Consider the following 20,811-nt stretch of genomic DNA (forward strand, 5'->3'; position numbering starts at 1 on the left):
ATATACAGCTAGGTGGCTTATCTCTCTTCACACTGGAGATGAAATCTCAGGCTGCTTTTGAGCGCTGCCCTCTTTGAAACGAATAAGTTACCGTTTCTCGCTTTGTTGGTTTTGTCGCCACATGTACAAAATTTGCTCGTAATAATGCCGGCTATATTTAACCAAATATTTAATGCCTGCATTCATTTCTATAATTAGTTTAGTAAATGTCCCATTAAATCATCATCTTGCGTGCACAGTTTTTCCGCGCACAGCTGTAATTCACAGTAATTTTAGTACCTTCCCCCTGTGGTTTGTTTGTGGAAGCTCAACCCAGGGCCTTGCGTTTATGACGCTTCCTTCTCCGGTGACCAATGGCAACGAGACATTGCGTGTTCACTGGACCTGTGAAATGGTAAGCACACCGCTTCATGGCACGCCATACAGTTGATTTATTTTTTTTCCTCCCCAGTTTGAAAGGAGAAACTGCGTTTTTCTCAGTGCTCAAAATATACCGTAGCCTATACGTTGGCTCTTCTCCCATTTGGTTTACTTGTTTGTGGCTACATCCCGTAAAAGTTCAGAGAACAAGAATCACGAACAAGAATCATTTGTACTCTGTCTTCGCCGGTAATCATCAATATCATAAGACTTTATGTACTTGTTTGTGGCCTGACTGAACTTAATGCCTCAGAATTGCCAACGTGGATATTTCTGGATATTATTTGGTTTATCTTGTTACTTTGATTAGGTAATTCTTAAATTGTCACTGCGGTGTTGTCACTAACGTCATCTGAGTGATTTGATATATGATTGGTCAGGCATTTGTTCAGAGGGGGGATTAAAAGCAGTGTGACGTGATGACTTAGTTTAGGTGATGATGAGGCCCACCTGTCACGAGGTTCAGCTTTATTAGAAATGACTGAACTATACTTAAACCCTAAGGCTGATCACGAGTTGTCAGTTATCCAATTCTCAAACTTGCACCACAGACACAGATGCAGTCGTCCACTGTAAGCAATTTTACGACAGTATCACCTTCACCAGCTGTACCACATTTAGCGATTTACTACAGGAGCAGTCCCTGTTATTAAATTCAAAAATGGCGCACCTGCACTGCCATTGTTATTATTTTCTTTCTTTCAAGCTTCGGAAATATTTTCACGAGGCAGAATGGAACAGGTGGAACAGCATTTTGGCCGCCGCCACAGGAGCGTGGTGTGCTGCCACGTCTCCTCTCTCACCCCAGGGAAGCCCAGCTGGCTCAGACCGAGGACAGGCAGGTCGAATTTGAAACCCACGAAAGTCGCACGTCCTCGCAGCTGTAGTGAAGAAGGAGACGTTCGAAAGGTCACGTCCCCCCGAACGGCGGCGAGCGCGAGGTGACGCGTGATGGATTAATGCTCCGGCCGCGGCAAATTGAATTTAGCTGAACGGATGACATTTGGGATGGCGCTTTGAAGAGGGCTAGGGCTTCGCACAGAGTGGGCGGTGCCAGCAAGCATCTGGCCTCTGTCCAAAAAGCCCTTCTCGGGCAAGACCCGCCCATCTCTTGGCAGGAAGAGTTCTGATATCAACTAACAGGCTCACAAAATGTTCCTTATCTTGCCCTGGCACTGGAGAGAGCTTCTAAGAAAGATTAGAATCAAAGTTTTTTTGTTTTTGAGTGGATGATTGCACTTTAGAAATGGACACTTTCAGGCAGTATTTTGGTGGGACAGATGGGCAGTATTTGAGTGAGGAGTAAAAAAGATTGAATAAATCTCACCAAATTCTGATCTTTAGTTACATTACAGGCATTTTGATGATTTGATCATGGAAAAATGTTTGCTTCTGTGACTTTTTGCAATAACTTTACTTCTCACCTGACCAAGAACAGAGCCATTTACCCTTCAGTGAATTCTTCTTGTGAATTCAGAGATTAACAGGCCATTACAAAACATCCATCAACATGTTTGTACCATTTCCAGTTCTGTGGCACAGTACTGCGGCAGCGTAGTATAATGGGTAAGGAGCTGGTCTTGTAATATAAAGGTCATGGGTTAATTTCCCCGTCAGGACTCTGCCATTGTACCCTTGAGTGAGGTACTTAACCTGCATTGCTTCAGTATATATCCAGCTGTATAAATGGATGCAATGTAATGCTAAATGCCTGTAATGTAATGTACAATATATGGATTACCTTAAGCCTTCTGCAGCATTTTACTCTGAGTAAATTAATATGGAGAGTATATATGGAAGAGCAGAAATCTCTCATTATTTGCTGTTACTAATTAAGCTGTAGTGCAAGTATTCATGTCTGGGATACATATCATTCTGGGTGTCTGGGTTGAGCATGCTGATCCAGTTTCATTTTTGTGTAATCCTCATCACTTTGGATGACAGATTTACACTTTTGTCTACTGTTTCGGTGAGTTTTTGTCTCTTTAAAGCTGCTGCGGTACTCCTAGATGAGGCAGTTCTTTAATAGCAGATGAAATCAGGAGTAAGAAGAAAGATGTATTATGAAAGTATAAATATAGTATAAATTTAGCCATGTTCATGTTCACAGCTGTACAGCAACTGAAAATTAGGACTACATGCATAAGCAGCACAACCATTAATAGTGTTCTCCTAAGCACAGATTTCTTTTCTTTTTTTGATATTTTATTTGACCTGGTAGGTTAACTGAGAACTCGGTTCTCTTTTGCGTTCTTAATGCGGACTTGTAACAAATATAATGACGACTTCCATGTAATTACACAGTTTGGCACTGAGCAGAACTGGGCAGCTCAGACTGCGCTCATCAGGGGGAATTTCAGCCTCTACCTTAAGTAATTTATTCAGATTCAATTTATTCCATGTGCCACCTCCCAGCTACAGAAGCAATAAATGAACTGTGAAAGAAGTACAATTCAATGCTTCCACATATTGTAGAAATTGTATAATTTATTTTTTTGCATGTATTTTTGACTCTTACGGTATAAATTATTGAATGTTGTTTCTTCATAAATTTCTGCGTGTAAATGCTGTACGTGCTGTTTAAAATAAGTGTCTATAGATATAAAAATATATTTCTTGTCTGATCTTATGATAGCCCAAAGGTATAGTCCATAAAAATAACATTACAGAATAAAAAATCAATTTCGCCTTATTTGATCCGTCACTGGGCTAGCTGAATGTGTGGCTCATTTGTACGTCATATACCTACATTTTTTACGGTACTGTATTTCTCTCAACTACAAAAATGGATAATTGTCAAGAGATGTAAAATCATTTTAATACAAGGATCGTGTTTTGTGGACTACACTGTCCACAAGCCTTAGTTACTTCAGCAATGTGGTCTATGGGTCTGAGACATATTGTGGTTAAGCCAGAGAATGAATGCAGGATTTCTTAAGACACAACCATGGTCACCCCTTGCTCTCTCCCAAACAAACTTGCATTAGTACACAGCACACATTGACAATCAAAGGGCTTGTCATTGAGAAGGCTAATGTAGAGGTTTCATTTACATTAAGTATTATGAGTTGTGAAGAAAGTCAAACAAAAGCCCCAGCTTGTGGTTCAAACCAGGTCTATGTCGGACAGCATGTTTAACAACACGATCCTTGGCACTCCAGTCTAGGTGTTGTTTCGTAATTTACTTACAGTTTATTAATATCTGCCGTACTCCCAATACTCGGGTATACAAGATTTATAATGGAGAGCCACTGTGGATAAAAAGAGAAAGAAAATGTTTCACATGCACTTTCTTGTCTGTTTTAGACACATATTGAAATATTGCACTGTTCCTAATCTTCTGCCTTGAGAAAAAAAGACAAACACACATATCATAACAATAGCAGGTGTCATAACAAAGCTTAATTTAAATTCTGAGTAACCCATTTCTTCGCCCTGTTATTATCAATATAATTTTTCTTCTGTACAAAATACGGCACAAGCGAATCCCCAGACCCTCCATAGGCTTATTACAGTAGAGTCACAGAGATAACGGTAGACCTCCATTTATGAAAGGGTTGGAATCCCAGAAAAAGGAAATGTAAACAAAAATGATTTTCCTGTCATTGTATGAAGAAATGAAGCGTACCTCTTCCATAGCGAGATAACCCACATAACTCTCACAAACAATGTAACTATATTTTCAATGTAATACAAGATGGCTTCCCTTTCAGGCGCTTGCTTGATACACGGGGCAGGTCTGCATGTTTAAGTGACTACTGGGTTGGTGTAAGAGATGAGGAAGAAATGGACTGCAGCCTGGGCAGAGAAAATACACTTCTGTTGAAGTTTTTTAGGGCTTAAGAACATTTCTTATCAAGCGATTCTCTTGATTGAATGAGGCTACTTGGGGCCCATGCAACTTATGCTTTCTTCCATGTCTCATCTCTGTCCAGAACTATGCTGACCGGTGACAGCGAGAAAATGGAGCAAGTGAGCGCCAGGATGGAGACCACCCCGGCCTTCGGGACCCCCAGCATTTCCGTATCCCAGCAGCAAATGCCTGTGAAGTTTGCGCCCGTGGTCGCTCCCAAGCCAAAGTTTAAGCCCTACAGGCAGCTGGGAGATTTGGCCCATCCAGATGCTGGAGGTAAGGTCAGAATCCACCCTTTCGGTTTGTCAAATCCGCTTCTGTTGTACCCCCAAAACTTTTTCTTAAGCTGACTGCCCAGAATGAGACACAACCCCAACCAAACGACAACAGTAAATACATCGCAAATTTGACGGACGTAAATTCCCAGAAATGGAGGCAGGTGAAATTTCCATTGAGCCATTATGAGGAACTGAAACCCTGCAGCGGAAACTGAACCAAACACTTTGGTACTGTGGCGGACCTTATCGCCATGTGTTTATCATTCGAGAATGCGATTATGCAGTTCAGCACACGCTAATGCTTTCTCATTGTATTTGAAGTGAGTGACTGTGTGCCACCTGCGGCCTCCTCAGGCACTTGGATGGAGTTGACCTGGTAGCAGTGGAGGTTTTGCTACCGGATGGGCTTGTGGGGAGGGCCTGTGGGGTCATTGCCACAGACCAGAGCTGAGCTTGCACATGGTCGCAGGCCCCAGCTCTCACTGACACAGCACGTGCTGTCAAGGCTTCGCGCTGAGGATAACGTGCTACTGAACGAAACGAAAAAATGCTACTGAGGGAAACAACGAAAGTGTGTGCATGTGTGAGTACATGTCTGTGTGCATGTACTCTGTGTGTGTGCGTGCATGTGTGTCTGTGTGTGAACATTGATGTTTGCCAGCCTGCATACAGAGGAGTGCATATTGGTCTATAAGCCATAATCTGCATTTACCCAGCGCATTGCCAATGATATGTTTCTATGGTAAAATGTAATGTAAACAAAAGAGAAAGGGTAAAGAATTTTTTGTGTCTCAAACCACGAACTAACAACTGCAGTTTTTTTATTAGAATTTGAGCAGGTCCCTCTTGAAAAAGATGTAACTCAATGAGGTTCTCCTGCTCGCTGAATGAATAAAGGATAAATAAGCACATGCATGTTTTTTGTAAAATCTTTATGAATGTCATTTCAGAAAATGCTAGAGCTTAGACTTAATTATTGCTCCTTGATTATGCTAAGCTTACGACTTTTTAAACAATGTCAGAATCAAGAGAACGCACACACACACACACATATATTACATTACAGGCATTTAGCCTGTATTGATGAATTATTATTTAACTGGTGAACACCATAAACCTTTAAGAGAAAATGTTGAACACATACTGTATACGGTCCATTCATTCTTATATCACAGATTGGGTTTATGTCCACTTTTATCTCGGTCTAGAGCCGTCCAGAGAGGGTAAAGCTGCTTGGATGCAATACTGAGAGGGCTGATGGAAAAAGCCCTGTCTAAACCACTTAAATCAATAAAGTGTGTCTGGTGCATTCAGTTGTTCATTGGCCAAGGATTGCAATACAGCAAAACATGACCCATGCTTTTAGTTTTACTTTTAGTTAGAGTATTATTAGGAATTTGTTGCAGCGATGCAGTCTAATGTTTTCCTCTAATTGGCCGATAGCAGCTCTATTAGATACTGGTTTCTATAGTTACAGCATGTGCTTTCTTTCAAGCCTGAAAAGCTTTCTGATTAGACATGTAACTTAAACTTTATCTTTGCTTTAAAATGGTATTAATTAAATCACTCTATTTTGGTGTATTTCATAGTTTAAAGATAAATTGTACTCCAAAGCTTTTTTGTGCCTGTCGCCCTTGGTTCTCTTTGATGGTGTGAGATGGGAAAAGCTGAGTCTCATTCACAACATAAAATAATGAAAAGAGTAGATTAGGCTACAGCAAGACCTTAAAAAGGGTAGATTAAGGCAAAAGGAGAAACAGCATGTACTTCACTGCTTCAGATACCAACATGGTACAAATGTAGAAACTATGCTGGAGTCACCAAAACTTCTTTGGTGCATGTGGATATATACACAGAAACAAAGAGCGAAGCAGCAGTTAGCACTGCGAGTGAGTGGTGTCATTCAGAGCCATAAAGCAAGTGCTACCAAAATGTGTCATCGTAGTAAATAGGCCGCGCCAATAGCTTACCATATAATTTCGAAGCAAAGTATGTGCTGCAGCTTTCATTTTTTAGCTGTAGAGCTCTACATTTGTATCCTTTTAGTGCAGAGATTAGGAAAAGTTGTTGTCTGTCCAATACTTTTGGGAGAAATACGTGCTTTTATTGACGTGTAATAACTGATAGCAGTCTGTGACACATCCATTAGAGAAGAACGCCATTTTGGGCCATAGATGCTCTGGAAAAACCTTTTTTTACAGGGTGGAATTACTTATGTTGCAAAAAAAGGGGCAGTGGCCTCGTATGAAATTATTTTAACGGACAGATCAGTACGGGCTGCGCCACAATTATTATTCACACTGTGTTTATCTCTGCCGGACCAATAAAAGTTAATTTTAGATAGCTGTGTCTTACATAGCAGAATCATTCCTCCTTAAGGTGTGACACAACTGGCGCTAGTTAGCCAGCTAAGTTTGCTTTTTAACAGTGCCACAAGAACACAAGAAAGCATGACCGATAGTTAGGCTTTGTCTGCTCCAGAGATTTTGAAGGAAGACCAGTGCTCCCTGGCTCGGCACATTGAGCAGCATGAAGCACCTCTGCTGTTGAGAGGGTGCTGTCTCCAGCTCCTGCCAGGGGGATCTCGATAAAAAGAGAACAAAAAGCTGAGTTATACATTTCTTGTGAAGCTGATGTAGGTCAGGGTCTTGTAAGGAGACGGATTAAATGTGCATAACCTGAGAAAAGCCTTTCTTGCCTCAAGTTACGCCATGATTCGTTGCTTGATCATTATTCTTTTTTTCCTTTTAATGTAATGAAAAAGACTGGGGCGTTGTGACTATGTTTGGTTATTGTTATGGCTAATGTTTGTCTGCTGGTTTGGGATAACCGTACAATGTTAGGAGAACTTTTGTTTTCTCAAGATGGACAACAACACTTGAGTTGAACTCTGGGGCGTTGTATTCTGAATTTGGGGCCACAAGTTCATGTTATGAGATGCTGTGTTGCTTATTTTGTGTGGAATACCTTTTGATAAAGACATATCCCAAGTAATGCAATACAAATGAAGGAAAGGCCTGGAGAGTAGCAATGTCTGCGGACTCTCATCCAAGTCAGATTGTATGATAACTGTTTCAGCTAATTATTTTCCTTACTGAACTAATGTCATGAAAGTACTTGTTGTTTTCAAAGAATTTGTCTTTAGAACCTGATCTCTGCTAGCCAGAACAATAAGCATATTTCAGCAAGGTTTCCTGGGTGCGTTATGTCTCAACATACTGTACTTTTAAACATGCAGTCTCTGAGGTGAGAATATGTTCCAAGTTGATAAAAAATATTTCATTTATTTCAAGATTTTTTAAAATGTTTAATTGCAGTACTGTTTGTTGCCAGGCAGTGTATAACTTTGGGAACTGTTTTGTGATTAATCTTTTTTGTGCCTTTTTTTGTACAAAACCATTTTTTCATATCATGCACAACGCTCTATGCTAACATTTTTCCTAATTTGAAAAATTTAGCAGCACACTAATGAATCTCAATTTGCTTTCAGGAGCAAAAGCTCATAAAATGGGAGCACTGTAGATCCGTGATACAAGTACTTCAGAAAGAAAATAGGTGGAAGCTTGAGCCTCATCTTACCTCAAGAGGTATGATGATTGCCTGTTTGAAGGCAGCACAAAAGAGCACCATGTAAGGAATGCATTGAAAATGTATTTTAAATTGATAGTTCACTTCTTGAGTTTTTTTTTGATATTTCAGCTTTCGACAGACAGTTCTTGTGTGAAATTATTTTAGTTTTTTCAACAGACAGTTTTTCTGTGCAATGAAGGATATTTTTGACACTTAAGTTTCTGTTGAACTGTGGGCTTTATAATGGCTGGTATGAGGCATTCACAAGTTTGTAGTTTAAAAAAAAAAGAATATGCACTTCAAGTAGCTCCAAAGCAGCTTATACACTTCCAAGATGCTTTGGAGTTTCTTGAAGTGTCTTTTCCTGCTTTCGACCACAGCCTTGGGAATGCCCCTATACCAGTCATTACATAAAGCCCTCCGTTTGTCAGAAACTTCAAGTATCTATCATGTCTTTCATCGCACATAAAACCTGGGCACAAAAACATGCACAAAATCTGAAATTGTGTTTTTTTTAAACTCCAGATAGTAAACTGACCCTTTTATCGAAACTCACAGGATCTCCATCAGCATACGACTGTTTGCCTGTTACTTTAATTTGATTGGAGCTAGTGTTCAGCTAGTTTATCAGGATGTAAGTCCTACTGTGCTTTCTTCTAAGGGTGCAGTGTAAACCATGTTTATAAACCATGAAATGGTTTTGAAATCAAAGTATTTCTGGTCTGAAATAATTTTTAAATTAAATCATCTTTAGCGCTGGCCAGAGCAGACTCAAGAGAGTGAGAGTGAGTGAGTGAGACTCAAAAGAGCTTCTCCTTATTAAGCAATTTAAGCATTTTTTATACCTCTGTACTTCACCAGTGTACATTATGCACGCTCTTTGAAAAAAAAAAAATATATATATATATATAACCTTAAGTGGTGTAACATTTGAAAGAATCATTTTATAATGCTTGTGCTTTCTATAATACCCAAACATTCAGTTTCTTGTTTCCACCTTCCCAGAGACCTAGCCTGGAGGACCTTGTAATGGGGCCTTTGGGAATAATGGAAGATGTTATATTTGGTTGTCTGTTACAGTTGTGTTACAGCTTAAGAACAGTGCATGACTTGCCTGCCTGTGTCGTAAGGATTGCAGTGGTTCATGCTGGCTTTTTTCCACTCTAGAATTTAATGCCACTTTGCTCATAGAAACTATCGCGAGCACTGCTTTGATAATTCTTTTTACGTCAGCCGTGTGAAAGTCGTGATCGCTCTGCGTAGGGTCCAGTGTTGGGGGGAGGGCCCATGCAGTGCTTTGCAAGGGGGCCACGCGGCCTCTCCAGGCCCTGCCGACCTCTGGGGCTTTTCCACTTGCCAGCCTCTGCGTATCCACGGTCTGAGCATACTGTGGCACGTCTGCTTTAGTGAGACTCATATTGCCTGTCCTGGAACGTGTCCCGGCCCAGGTGCGTGAATGCGACAAGCGAGAGTTAATCTTAATGCTGTTAAAGCATGAAAAGGTTAGTCTGATAGATTAATAAAATCTGCAGGGTCCTGGCACGCTGCCACAGCAGCAACTCATGGTGACCCGGGGACTACTGCTGGCTGGGTCTCGGAGATCCGTGCGATGTAACCCAAGTGACCCCGCCCATCGATGACACCATCCCTCTGAACTTCCCACACTCCCTCTTCATAAGGAGCACGTCTATTTCGAGAACAGTGCTTTTCCTCTTGACTTGTCAAGGAGAACTTGCTGTATCACATTGAGCTCTAATCTCTTCAAGCATCACTTAGAGACTGCCTTTCAATTACAGTCAGCCCCTATGCAATGGCCAGAAGTACTGAATATCTAATGGCAATTATGTGCACTTGTTCAGCAATTCTAATGTCCTGATACATGCTTAATATTTGATCTTTGAAGTATGTAAGTAGGCCCATGTCCGTATATGGAAATTGGTTCAGGGGAGCTCTTCAGCTGTAATTCATGCTTTGTGCCGAGTATCTTGGCATCTGTATATTTAACTGAGATTCCATTTAAATTAAATTGCTTTCAGGTTGCTGCATAATTGAACAAATATTTCTCCCTTATCTTGGTGCTGGGACTTAAAGGTATTTTGTAATACAAATTCTGTGCTGATTTGCAGTACAGGATTTGAATAGCCCTTGGTCTAATTTTACAATCGGAAACCGTTCTCTACTATTTGCTTATACTGTATACTGTATATATGAGGGTATTTTGTCAATAATAATACTACACCTTAGAGAATAAAATATATACTTCTTGGTATTTGTAGTGCTACAATACAGTAATAATAATAATAATAATAATGCCATATGAAAGTACTTACATCTGCAAGTATGATCCACTCCAAATGACACACAGAATTCAGTACGTTATTTATGGCAAGCAATCTGAAATGCATTTCATTAAAGATTTGGCAATTTTGTGTTCAAAGCTCAGCCACTGCACACCTATTTTTGATTAATGTAATGGTGTTTCCTGGAAACAGCCTCTCAACAGGGTGAGAGGATGCAGCAATGGGTTGGTACAGGAAAGACTGCAGCCTGCTTCCTAAATCTCAGAGGTCCTTCTTAGCTTTGTGGCTTGCACTTCTGCAAAGTGAAGGTGCTGGATTTGCATGGTTAACGATGAAAATGTGACAAACAAATATTTTGGTCCAAGTTCATTAATGTATTGTCTTTGTGCAACATCTGTGTTTTAAAATATCTCTTAAAATGAACATGGGTGAAATGCGTTCATTGGTTTTTATGCACGAATGCAATCGGATGCCTACTTAGTCATTCAGGTTTGTATTTTATTTATTACATGTCAATTTAAGACTGTTTTACAACACATTTCTTTTTACACTTAACATCAGAGATCAGCGTCTACTTGCAGAAGTTAGACTGTTTCATAATTTACAGTGTAGTATCATGGGTAATGCAGTATTACCAGCAGCTGTGATTTAGGGCTTCATTTCATCATCATGTTTTTTATTTTGGGGTAGAAATATTGCACTTCTGCGCTGTGGCTAATTCCAAGAGAAACTCCTTTTATTCATTCGATTTGATTTTGGTTTTTTTTTTAACACAAATTCAGGACACACTTATTGGATGTTAGGGCCAAGATGTGAAATTCTGAGTCTGGAAAGAGAATGTTTAGCCTAATTTTAACATTGGTCTTGCTTACATACTGTGACCCACAGCAGTCAGTTAGAAGGTCAAACAAAACTAAATGCTAAAGCTAAAAAAAAAACTTTGGCTAACGTCTGGTTCAACCTCTATTTGTTATAAGTGAACTTTCTATCTGATGAAAAACACATTGAGTATTGAGTGTGGCGGCACACAGCTGAATTAAACATGTAAGACCTACATTACACAGGATAAGCAGAGTTATACAGCAAGCTAATTGACTTTGTATTAGCGGAGATAACCGAACGTGTCAATTATCTAGCCAATAGTACTATTAGCGAAAGAACACATAATGTGAGATAAAGCCAAAATAGCAGTAGTTAAGTGCTCAATGTGTTCAAAAGACTATTGAAAATATGACTGGGGGTGTTTAATGTAGGGTTAATGAGGTCCTGAATTATTAAGTCCTACTAATCTTTTGAGGAAAAAAGTGAAAGTGACTCGAATGTAAACCTGCCATTAAGATTACTGGGCAACCTTGTTTGGTTTTGGGTAATGCTTTTGAAGGATTATTGAGGCCCCAGGTGGAAACTGTAGCTGGATAAAGCACTCAGCTGACACTGCGATATAAAACTGTATGAATCAGTTTGAAACCGCCAGTCGCTTAAGATGAAAGTGTCAGTGTTCATTTAATGTGTGATTAAAGAGTTGGAGAGCAGAAAAAGTTCACTTTATGATCAAAGGAAGTGTTACTGTCTCTTAAACTCTTTGGCAGCTAAATGCACCTTAAAAAGCAAAACTCTTTTTTTTAACCTTTAAATTTTATTTGTGCATTGTAAAAAATAACACCTTTGTGACAGTTTTTTTGGCTGGTTAGTGAAATCCTTCTCCTGAAGTTTGAAATGTATAACGTTGTCATTAATAAAATGGCTACAGCAATTCATTTCTGCACTTTGCCTATCTATCAGACTGTGAAATACTTGCGCGTGCTTTGTTTTCCCAGCTATGTTGCAGATGCCGTGCTCCTGCCCCCAGAGATAGGTCTGTACAGATGTGACGGGCTGAGACGCTACAGATTAGAAAAGGGAACCCAATCACACTGAGATAAAAAAAAAAAACACCTTTTTTACATAGTTTCCAGACAACAACTTTTTTATGGGAAGGTTTATCTTGTACTTGAAGGCTACGAAACCGAGATGAGACGTTGGCGTTGGATGTCGTAGTTTTTTTTCGATAGCCATCTTGCCTTCAGTTCCGAAGTCACTGTGATTTAAAAAAAAACAAAAAAAAAACACTGAAAGCCATCTGCAAACGTAACCTTGTTTGAAGGACACAAAACCGATACCAAAGACAGTGCTGCGCTTGGATCGAAGCGAACTGGACAGCATTGTACTTGGCTTGATATGTATATTTTCGACTGCCTTATTTTCAGTTCCTTTTCGCTGGGTTGGACTAGTGAAAGGAGAGGGCTTTTTCTGACGTCGTTTTGCGTCCCCTCCACACTCGATCTTGCTACCAGCTACCTGACACAGATCCTGCGAGACTGCGGCCCCTTTCTCAGTCTCTGTTTTCATTTTCGTCTCTGATTTCATAATTTATCGGATGCTAGACGCTGCTCCAATTATCTCTGTCTAAACAGTTTGCGACGGAGGACCATTTTTAGCTGCAGCCGCTTCTGGCAATCGCACTTTATTATTAGCTACTATTAAAAACAATGTCTGAAAATTATTTCCAGAAACTAACTTATTAATTCGAACAGGAGAGCCTCTGCAAAAGAAGCGCTTAAGGCATTGTGCCATTTTAAAGCACTACCAGGGTTCCACGCCAGGGTAAGAGCCCTGCATGTTTCCAGGCTGTGTTCCCACGTTTAGTGGGCGGCAGGCGACCTTCCACTCGGATGAAAGTTTTATCTCTTTGTTTTACAGTAATATGCAGTGTCTCAGGTTGGGTCACGTGAAGGGAGTGGTTATTGGCGGTTGTGGGGATGGATAAGAAGATACAGTGCAAAGCTCATGACGCAGCCCGACAGCTGCGTGGCCAGAGCCCCCCCCCCCCCGAGCGCATCGCAGCAGGTTCATCTGTGAGAAAGAGGGGGAAGGACTCATCTGCCCGCGGCCGCATGACCAGGAACGCAACATCTGCGCGAGGCCTCTGCTGCGCGGGGCCTTCGAGGGCCGAGGGGTTCCAGGCGCTGTTTATTGTGCGTCAAAGTTTGTTTCTTGTTTTTCGTCTCAACGTTACGGCTCGGCGCGATACCAAATATGTCGCTGGCAAAAGTGTGAAGAGTTCTCCCCTGGGCCCAGCGGTTGAATAACACCGGAAACGGTTATGAAATACTGAGCAAATGTGAAGTTTTTTTATTTTCCTTTTCTTTTCTTTTTTTTTTAAGTGAGCAGAGTTTGAAAACTCGAGCCCCGGGGGACCTGTGGTTTGGTTCACAGGCGGTGTTCGGAAAATGTCCTCCGCCCAGATGCGCTGGGGGGGGGGGCGGGGGCAATTTAAAACTGCAGATTGCGCTGTCTCGGCTATCTAGTGATATCCCCACCCACTTTCCTCTCAAAGTACAAAACAAACCCGAGTCCCCTCATTTATCGTGGGCCCTGGACCCTTTTTTTGGCGAATCGAAGGCAAGTTCATAAATTGCGCATGGAACCATCTCTGAGGCGCTGTTAGAGAGAAGCTGAACATGGCCAGAGAGAAAGCAGGAATGCAAAGCATCCTTCTCTTGGCAATACACACAAACTGCAGACAGGATCCAGACCTTGCTCAGGCAGCTGACATTTCCAAGTGACCTTCGCGAAGCTACGCATCTGTTCTTGATTACATCACGAATGGTGCAACAGTTCCTGCGCTTTGTTTACTCACGAAGGAAAGCGCAGGTGTAGGCATTGGGAATATCGTCGTATGCTGGTCTGCGTCAAGAATATCAAATTAAGATGGAATTATAGAAATGCAAGATGCTCAATCTGTGGGGGTTTAAATATGAAATGCAACAAACTGCCCGTGGCGAAGAGTTGCACGGCCGGTGTATTGCGAGCTTATTTACAGCGTGGTGAGAATCTTGCAAACATGGCAGCAAACTGTACAGGGATGTAGGAGGTTATGCACTCAATCACAAGCACCTGCTCCAGACGCTCGCCTGATTTCATGCAACCCACTCTGCTGGGCCAGGAAGGGGGGAAAAAAAGTAAGCTCTGTTTTGACGAGTATAAGTCTATTCAAGAAGACGAACGTGAGCCTAACGCTCAGAAGGCCCATTTGTTAGCCTTGCATTTAAAAGCCACGTAGCTGGAGAATGAGAGCGCTCCCGTTAAACGGGGGAATTCTCGGAACGAAGTTTAAAAAAGAAAGAAGAAGAAAAAAAAAAAGGAGAAAAGGGCTGAATTGCGAAAGCGGCGTGCGTGCGCTCCGCCGTGTTTGAGGAGAGGCGCGTCGGCGACGCGATCGATAACGCCCTCCCGGATCCGCCCTCGCGGTCTCTCGCCCAGCGAAGCGGCTCAGTCGATACGGTCACCTCAGAAGCAGGGCCGCGCCGCTCAGCGTGGAGGACGCTTGCTTCTGACGAGGAATAAAATGCGGTTATGGAGCCTCGGCTCCTGAGCGTTATGGATTCGAATCCGCAGTGCCGTCACGTCTGCTACAGGCGCCATAAACGGGACTGATCTGTATTTATGTGCTTTATGGGTATTTCAATTATTCTGCTTTGTTTTGTCTTTCTGCGGAAGGCAATTTTGACTGCTCAACATAGGCTACTCTTGAGGTTTTTTACGACTATATAACCACTCTATGACTATATAACCACTGTAATCCAAAAACTCATTTTAGGCCATATAATCCAGCACCGTTCATTGTCTGCATTTTTAAAGAGGATTAAGGCCAAATATTTTCAGGCCAATTTGATACTTTGTAGAGGAGTAAATTGTTTTGTGCTGTATTGTAAATGATTTGTATAATTGACTTCGTAACCAATTCATCTATTTTTCTCTCTTATCCTACTAATAGACTTTAGAGCAACTATGATACTTATGGTTTCGAAATGAAAATGAAAAGGTATAATGGGAAGTGTTATTTAATGACACATAATGCTTTCTATTAATGCATTTTTTTTTAAAGCTCATACATTAAAACTTATTGAAAATTGATATAATGGTCTATAAAGTGTGATAATTAAGCCTGCATTTTCATAATGAATACAAATTAACAGGTATGAGCTGCACTTAGATTTACACAAAATTAAAATGTGTTTTATAGAGGTGTTTTATAGAAGGTTACTATAGCCTTCTTTGATATAGTACACATAATGTACTGTATTAAAAAAACTCTTTTTCAGGCCAAGCCAGTAATTTAGTGGGGAGACCCCAGCAGTTCTCTACAACCCGCAGTGCTCACTAGTGCAGAATAAATGTGAAGTGTCTCTGTTTGCTTTGATATGAATGAGTGTTTAATGACTACAACATTTTAAAATTAATTGGGTCTTCGGGAGAAGGGGGAGCAGGCTAAACGAAACAGGTAAAATATCATGTTTTACATGCCACACTTTTACCATGTTGGGAACCTTTACTCTCCATGCAAAGTATTTAAAAACATTTTCAATAAAAAAAACACTAGAAAAGAAAGTTTGAGGACAAACATTAAGCTGGCTTGAAAAAGCCAATTTTGAAACATACATGTTAGCTCGCAAGTATTATAACTAACAGAAAACTAATATTCAAGAATTTGTCCATTGGATGCTTTGCAAGAGACTGATTGTGATGTCAGCTGCAATTGTGTTCAGATTCTGAATGTTCCATCAGTGTCAATCAGTGGGAAATTATTCAATATAAAATTATAAATATCTCAAAATATTTGAGCTATTGACAGAAAAAGTACAAACAATGCAATCCCATACTAGGTGAAGGAGAATAAATAATGAGGAGAGCAGTGTAATTGTATGTATTCAGTACGTCAGCAATAAACAATTGTCACTGTTAAATGGAACAACTGGGTTGATAAGATATATAATATGTATATTTGGAAAATATAATAGTTCAATGCAGTCAGACAACAACAGTTTAAGATTGACAGTTCAGGTCCCGCAGTCAGGGAATGGTCTTAAGAAGACCCTGCCAGTGGAACATACAGTAGGACCAACGCAAGGTATGAAATAAAGTCGCTTCCAGATTGGCACATCCACTTGTTCTCCCTTCCCTGTCAGCCATTCTTTACGCGCAGATTATCTTTTTTTCCCATTATCTATTGCTTGTTGTTGTAAACCTCTCATAGGGGCAGTCTGAAATGCGAGGGATTAGCATAAATGCAAATGAGAGCCCGGCCTGGGTAACAGCGCAGCCTGGCCGAGTGCCCAGGTCCTCCATTGTTTTGTGTGGGCTCCACCCCAGAGGAATTGGGACAGGGACAGATTGGTCACTCGTTCATTGTCCGGCCAGTAAGGTGCAGGGGGGATGGCTCTGTAAACCTGGTGGCAGATTCCGCCAGGTCAGCCAGCCGCGGTAATGACGGTCAGAGGAGAACAGCGCGAGGAGGCGGAAATGAAAAGCCTCTAACCGGAGCCCAAGGGCGCACGTCACCCATAATTTCAGGTTCAGCAGCTTGTAGGTTTAAAGAGCTTTGATATAGGAAGAACAAGGTCATGCATGAAGAATTAGTGACGGTAATATGTGCCGCTTTTGAGCGGGGAACTCACTGCAACATGCAATTTCCGAGACCCTGGCCCTGCTCAGCGACTATAATCACTCCCAGGAAGATCCTAAATGTAAAGTAGGGCCTTTGCCAAGAACCCGCGTATTGCATCCAAGGGTTGTAAAGTGCTTGATTATGCATTTGTGATATAAGCTGTGAGAAATGCGAAAATGTCTCTGCTGTATAACACAGGTGATGATATTTTACGCCTCGTAAGTCGAAAAAAGAAAGAGAAAAACCAAGCCAAAAACACCACAAGCGGGCAAAAAATTTAATGGAGCTTCGTAGCCAAGAGACGCCGACCCCTTCCTGTTCTCCCTCTGTCACTGCACTACATCTGCAGAGCTCACTGGTCTTCGCCGGGGAGGCTCACGCAAGTTTCCCTGGGTAAATCCACAGCTGTCACCGCGGATCACCGCCCCCGAGTATATTTAGCCTCGTTCTGGGTCGGGGGGGAGAATTTCGACGTCCGCGTAAAAGCGGTGGCTGGAACCTGCGGGTCAAACGCGCCGGCTGAGGACAAAGGTCGACCCGAGTCTGACTCGGGGCTCAGGAGATTCCGTAGCAGGCCCTTTAATAGACCGGCGGTCCGCGTCGCCGCGTCAGTCAGCGCGAAGGCAGCGGGCCGACGGGCTAACGTCGACCGCAGCCTGAGCGAAAACAAGCCTGTAAAACCGAGCAGCTGCTCGAGCGCGCTTGGCTTGCCCACGCGCCGATGCTCCTCACTTCAGGGTGCAAGGAAGCCGGGTTCGGTGGCGGCGGGTTCGACGCGTGTTGTTTTAGCAGTGGGTGTCCCGGAATGTTCCGTCACGCGGTGTGTAAGTGGGTTAATCCGCTGGGAAACCCTGCTCTCGCTGGATAGGCCCACCTCAGCGCCAAACGACTGCTCTCGAGACCGAGCGAGATCATTGATCATTCTGGCACGATCGTGACACAAATGGAATCGGGGGAAACAAGATTCGCTTTAGGGAAAGGAAAGAAGGAAGCCATAAGATTAGAATTTTTTCTGAGCACACTTCACGCGTTCATAGTCCATGAATAATGCATGCCATTAGGGAGGATGGAACTGAAGCGCTGTATCAGTCACCAAACAAAATGGCTCATGAAATTTATTAAGAGAAACAAAACCCGGACGAATGGTTTTTTTTTCGGGAAAACGAGAGTTTCCAGCGCAATTCATGCCCCGTTAGTCAAGTTGCCGCCACTCTGAAGCCGTGGTGCCTCTGAACAAGAGCCGAGAACGGGAGCGAGGCTTGTACTAAAAATGCGAAATTAAATACACTTATAAGTTTTGCCCCTAGGCATGGCAGCGGTGCCATCCTGTGCGCTAGCACGCCCGGTGGAGCAGTAAAGAAAGAGCTTACCTTTTCTTAATATGCCTGGTTAGTTTTTATAGCCTGTACGGCGAGAATACAGGAGAAGGGTGGCTTGGATGCCCTGTCAGAACTCAGAGCAACATGAAACAAGGGGGCCGGTCTTTGGCTCTGTCCTCTGACGGGGGTTTTCTCTCAGGGTGGCTAATTTGAGAAATGAACTGATTTGTGTTAATAGTAACTGGGAGTCACGTAGCCATTGCGTGACGTGTCACGGGATCTCGCTTGGCACGCAGGGTTTCCGGCAAAAGCGATCATGATTTTCTGGCGATCGCCAAAATTTCTTTCTTGTCCTTGATCATGAGGAGAGAGGTGTTGCGTGGGATGGGGGGAGGAGGTGTGTGTCAATGCGTTCATTCCAAAGGCGCTAAAACTTATTTTAGATCACAATTAATACCTGCATGTAATTTCCATGGCAACTACCTGAAAGCATATGGATTTTGTGAAAAAATCTTTTATGCACTGTACCAAGGTGCCATTTAGCCCTTTGTTCAGAAATCTTCAGCCCCATGTTTACACCCCCAGAGCCACGAAAATCAGTCACTTACATCCTGCCATTTCTGGCCAGAATTCATCAGTTGCCACAGTTCAGTTTTTTGTTTGTTATAAAGTGTTTGAAGTTTAAAACTGAAACTGAATCAGAATGGAATAAAGGACCAGTGAGCACAGTCCATGCACTGCAGTTTGAGTACCTGAAAAATAATTTTGGTGCATTCCCTTTGTACAGAATCATGGACCGCAAAGATCATGTGTCCTGAAGTACTTTTTAACCAAGGCTCAAATAATGTCATAGTTCGACAAAAGGTCCCATTAAATGTGACAAGTTTTTTTTTTTTATTCGGCTAATCTTAATTTCCACTTTAGGTCTGCAGTTTAATTTCAAAGATACCCTAAGCCAGGGTCAGTCTGTCCACTGTCATTTTAGCTAAGGAGACATAATATCATGCCAATTTGCTGAAATTAAATAACCACAAGATTACTGTACTTCAGTGAAAAAAAAATTGGCTAAAAGAATTTCAAGAAGCCTTTACTTCAGAAAAAACAATTCACATTAAATGAAAACGGAGACTTTTTAGGCCTCTTTCTCACCCATCCATTTCATGTTAAATGTTTACTGAGGGGTGTAAAAATAGAAGTAGAAAGCAGGTAGGATATTTGTTTTTATCAGCCAATGATCATTCTTGCCATTGGAACATGAACTGTACCCACACCAAAATGGCGAAACCCAATTGCAATGTGCGGGGACAACGTCCATGAAAACCCACCATTTCGCAGTCAAGACCACAATTGCAAGCTCTCTGCAAACAAGTATTTTGGCTGCTCTATTTCCTCCCTCCGCGGCTGTCAAACATTCAACCGTCTCTTCCAGCTGTTATGTCAGACTCTGATCCGTGCGCCACCAAGAGACTCCACAGGAAATTCACCAGCGGGGGTCCTGACCGGCCTCATAAACCACAGGTTGTCAGACATAGATGCACGTATGCACACGCGCATGCACATGCACACGCGCCCATATGTTTACTGAGCACATCGTTGAGCACATCTGTACATTTCCGTGCCAGTGGTCTTTGTTATTGTTAACGCCCTGACTTTGTAAAGTGAACCATGTGAGTCAAATGAAGAGGGCAACAGCAGTTGGGTGACCTTGTCTCATGCTTCGATGGGTAGAATATTGCAGGGCAGGCATGTGAAGAACAGACATTTACCTCGTTTATTCTAATCCAGGTGCCTCTTTATTTGACGGTTTGACTGCTCATGTTGGACGTATGACCTGAGGTTTTCTGATTTTAATTTGCTTTAAGGGAAACTTCAGGTTAAAACACTTACATCCTTTGTAAATGCGTATCAGCAATGCAAAATTAATTCTAGGGTTTATTATCTGATATTTGTTGTATGTTTTACTGTATTACTTTATGTAGCTTAATATAGCTTTATTAATTTATATAGCACTTATTTGTACTTTGTAGCATGCCTTGCCTCTGTGTGAACTGGACCTATTTATGGCTATGAATAACTGTTACAAAATTAGTATTGTACCTTATTGTGTATTGTACGATAAGGTACAATCCTCATATTATATTCTCGTATTATATTATATACTATTTTTAGGTAGAAGGCAAATAGGCACAAAGGTTTATTTAAAAAGTAGCTTTTGTTTTCTGGTTTACAGTATTCTGTTTGCACATCTTTGTAATGTTAAATTAATTATCCATTTACCATTTACCAATTATGCAATTTTTTCATATGTTTTCATAGAAGCTTCATGGTACAACTCTTATTGTGTATGTTCCTGCTCCCTTAGCTTCAAGTGTGAATAGGAATAGAACTATGAACTATGTTCATTTGGAAATTAGCAGTGTTATAGGAGCACTGTAACTTCAGCTCCTGTGTTGCCATTTTTGCTTTTCCCCCTTGCAGCAGTTGCAGTGGCTAATCCATAGAATAACTCTCCGAGTCTTAACCTCTAGGTGAGCAATCCAATACTTGACGGTGAAATTGATACGTTTCTAAAAAAACTCGGGTA

At 41.7% G+C, this 20,811-nt stretch overlaps 1 protein-coding gene across 7 annotated transcripts in view; it reads left to right on the forward strand.

Annotated features, from left to right (window-relative positions):
• The window catches only part of lpp (LIM domain containing preferred translocation partner in lipoma), a 245,716-nt gene that overhangs the window by 115,836 nt on the left and 109,069 nt on the right, over positions 1–20,811 (forward strand). For all 7 annotated transcript variants that reach the window (XM_064330754.1, XM_064330756.1, XM_064330757.1 and 4 more), the window contains one exon: positions 4,356–4,549. In XM_064330754.1, coding sequence (XP_064186824.1) covers positions 4,360–4,549 — 190 coding nt within the window. In that variant the 5' untranslated portion in view covers positions 4,356–4,359. The remainder of the gene's footprint in view (positions 1–4,355; positions 4,550–20,811) is intronic.

The sequence above is a fragment of the Anguilla rostrata genome, chromosome 4 (genome assembly GCF_018555375.3).
Source record: "Anguilla rostrata isolate EN2019 chromosome 4, ASM1855537v3, whole genome shotgun sequence".
NCBI classification, from domain to species: domain Eukaryota; kingdom Metazoa; phylum Chordata; class Actinopteri; order Anguilliformes; family Anguillidae; genus Anguilla; species Anguilla rostrata.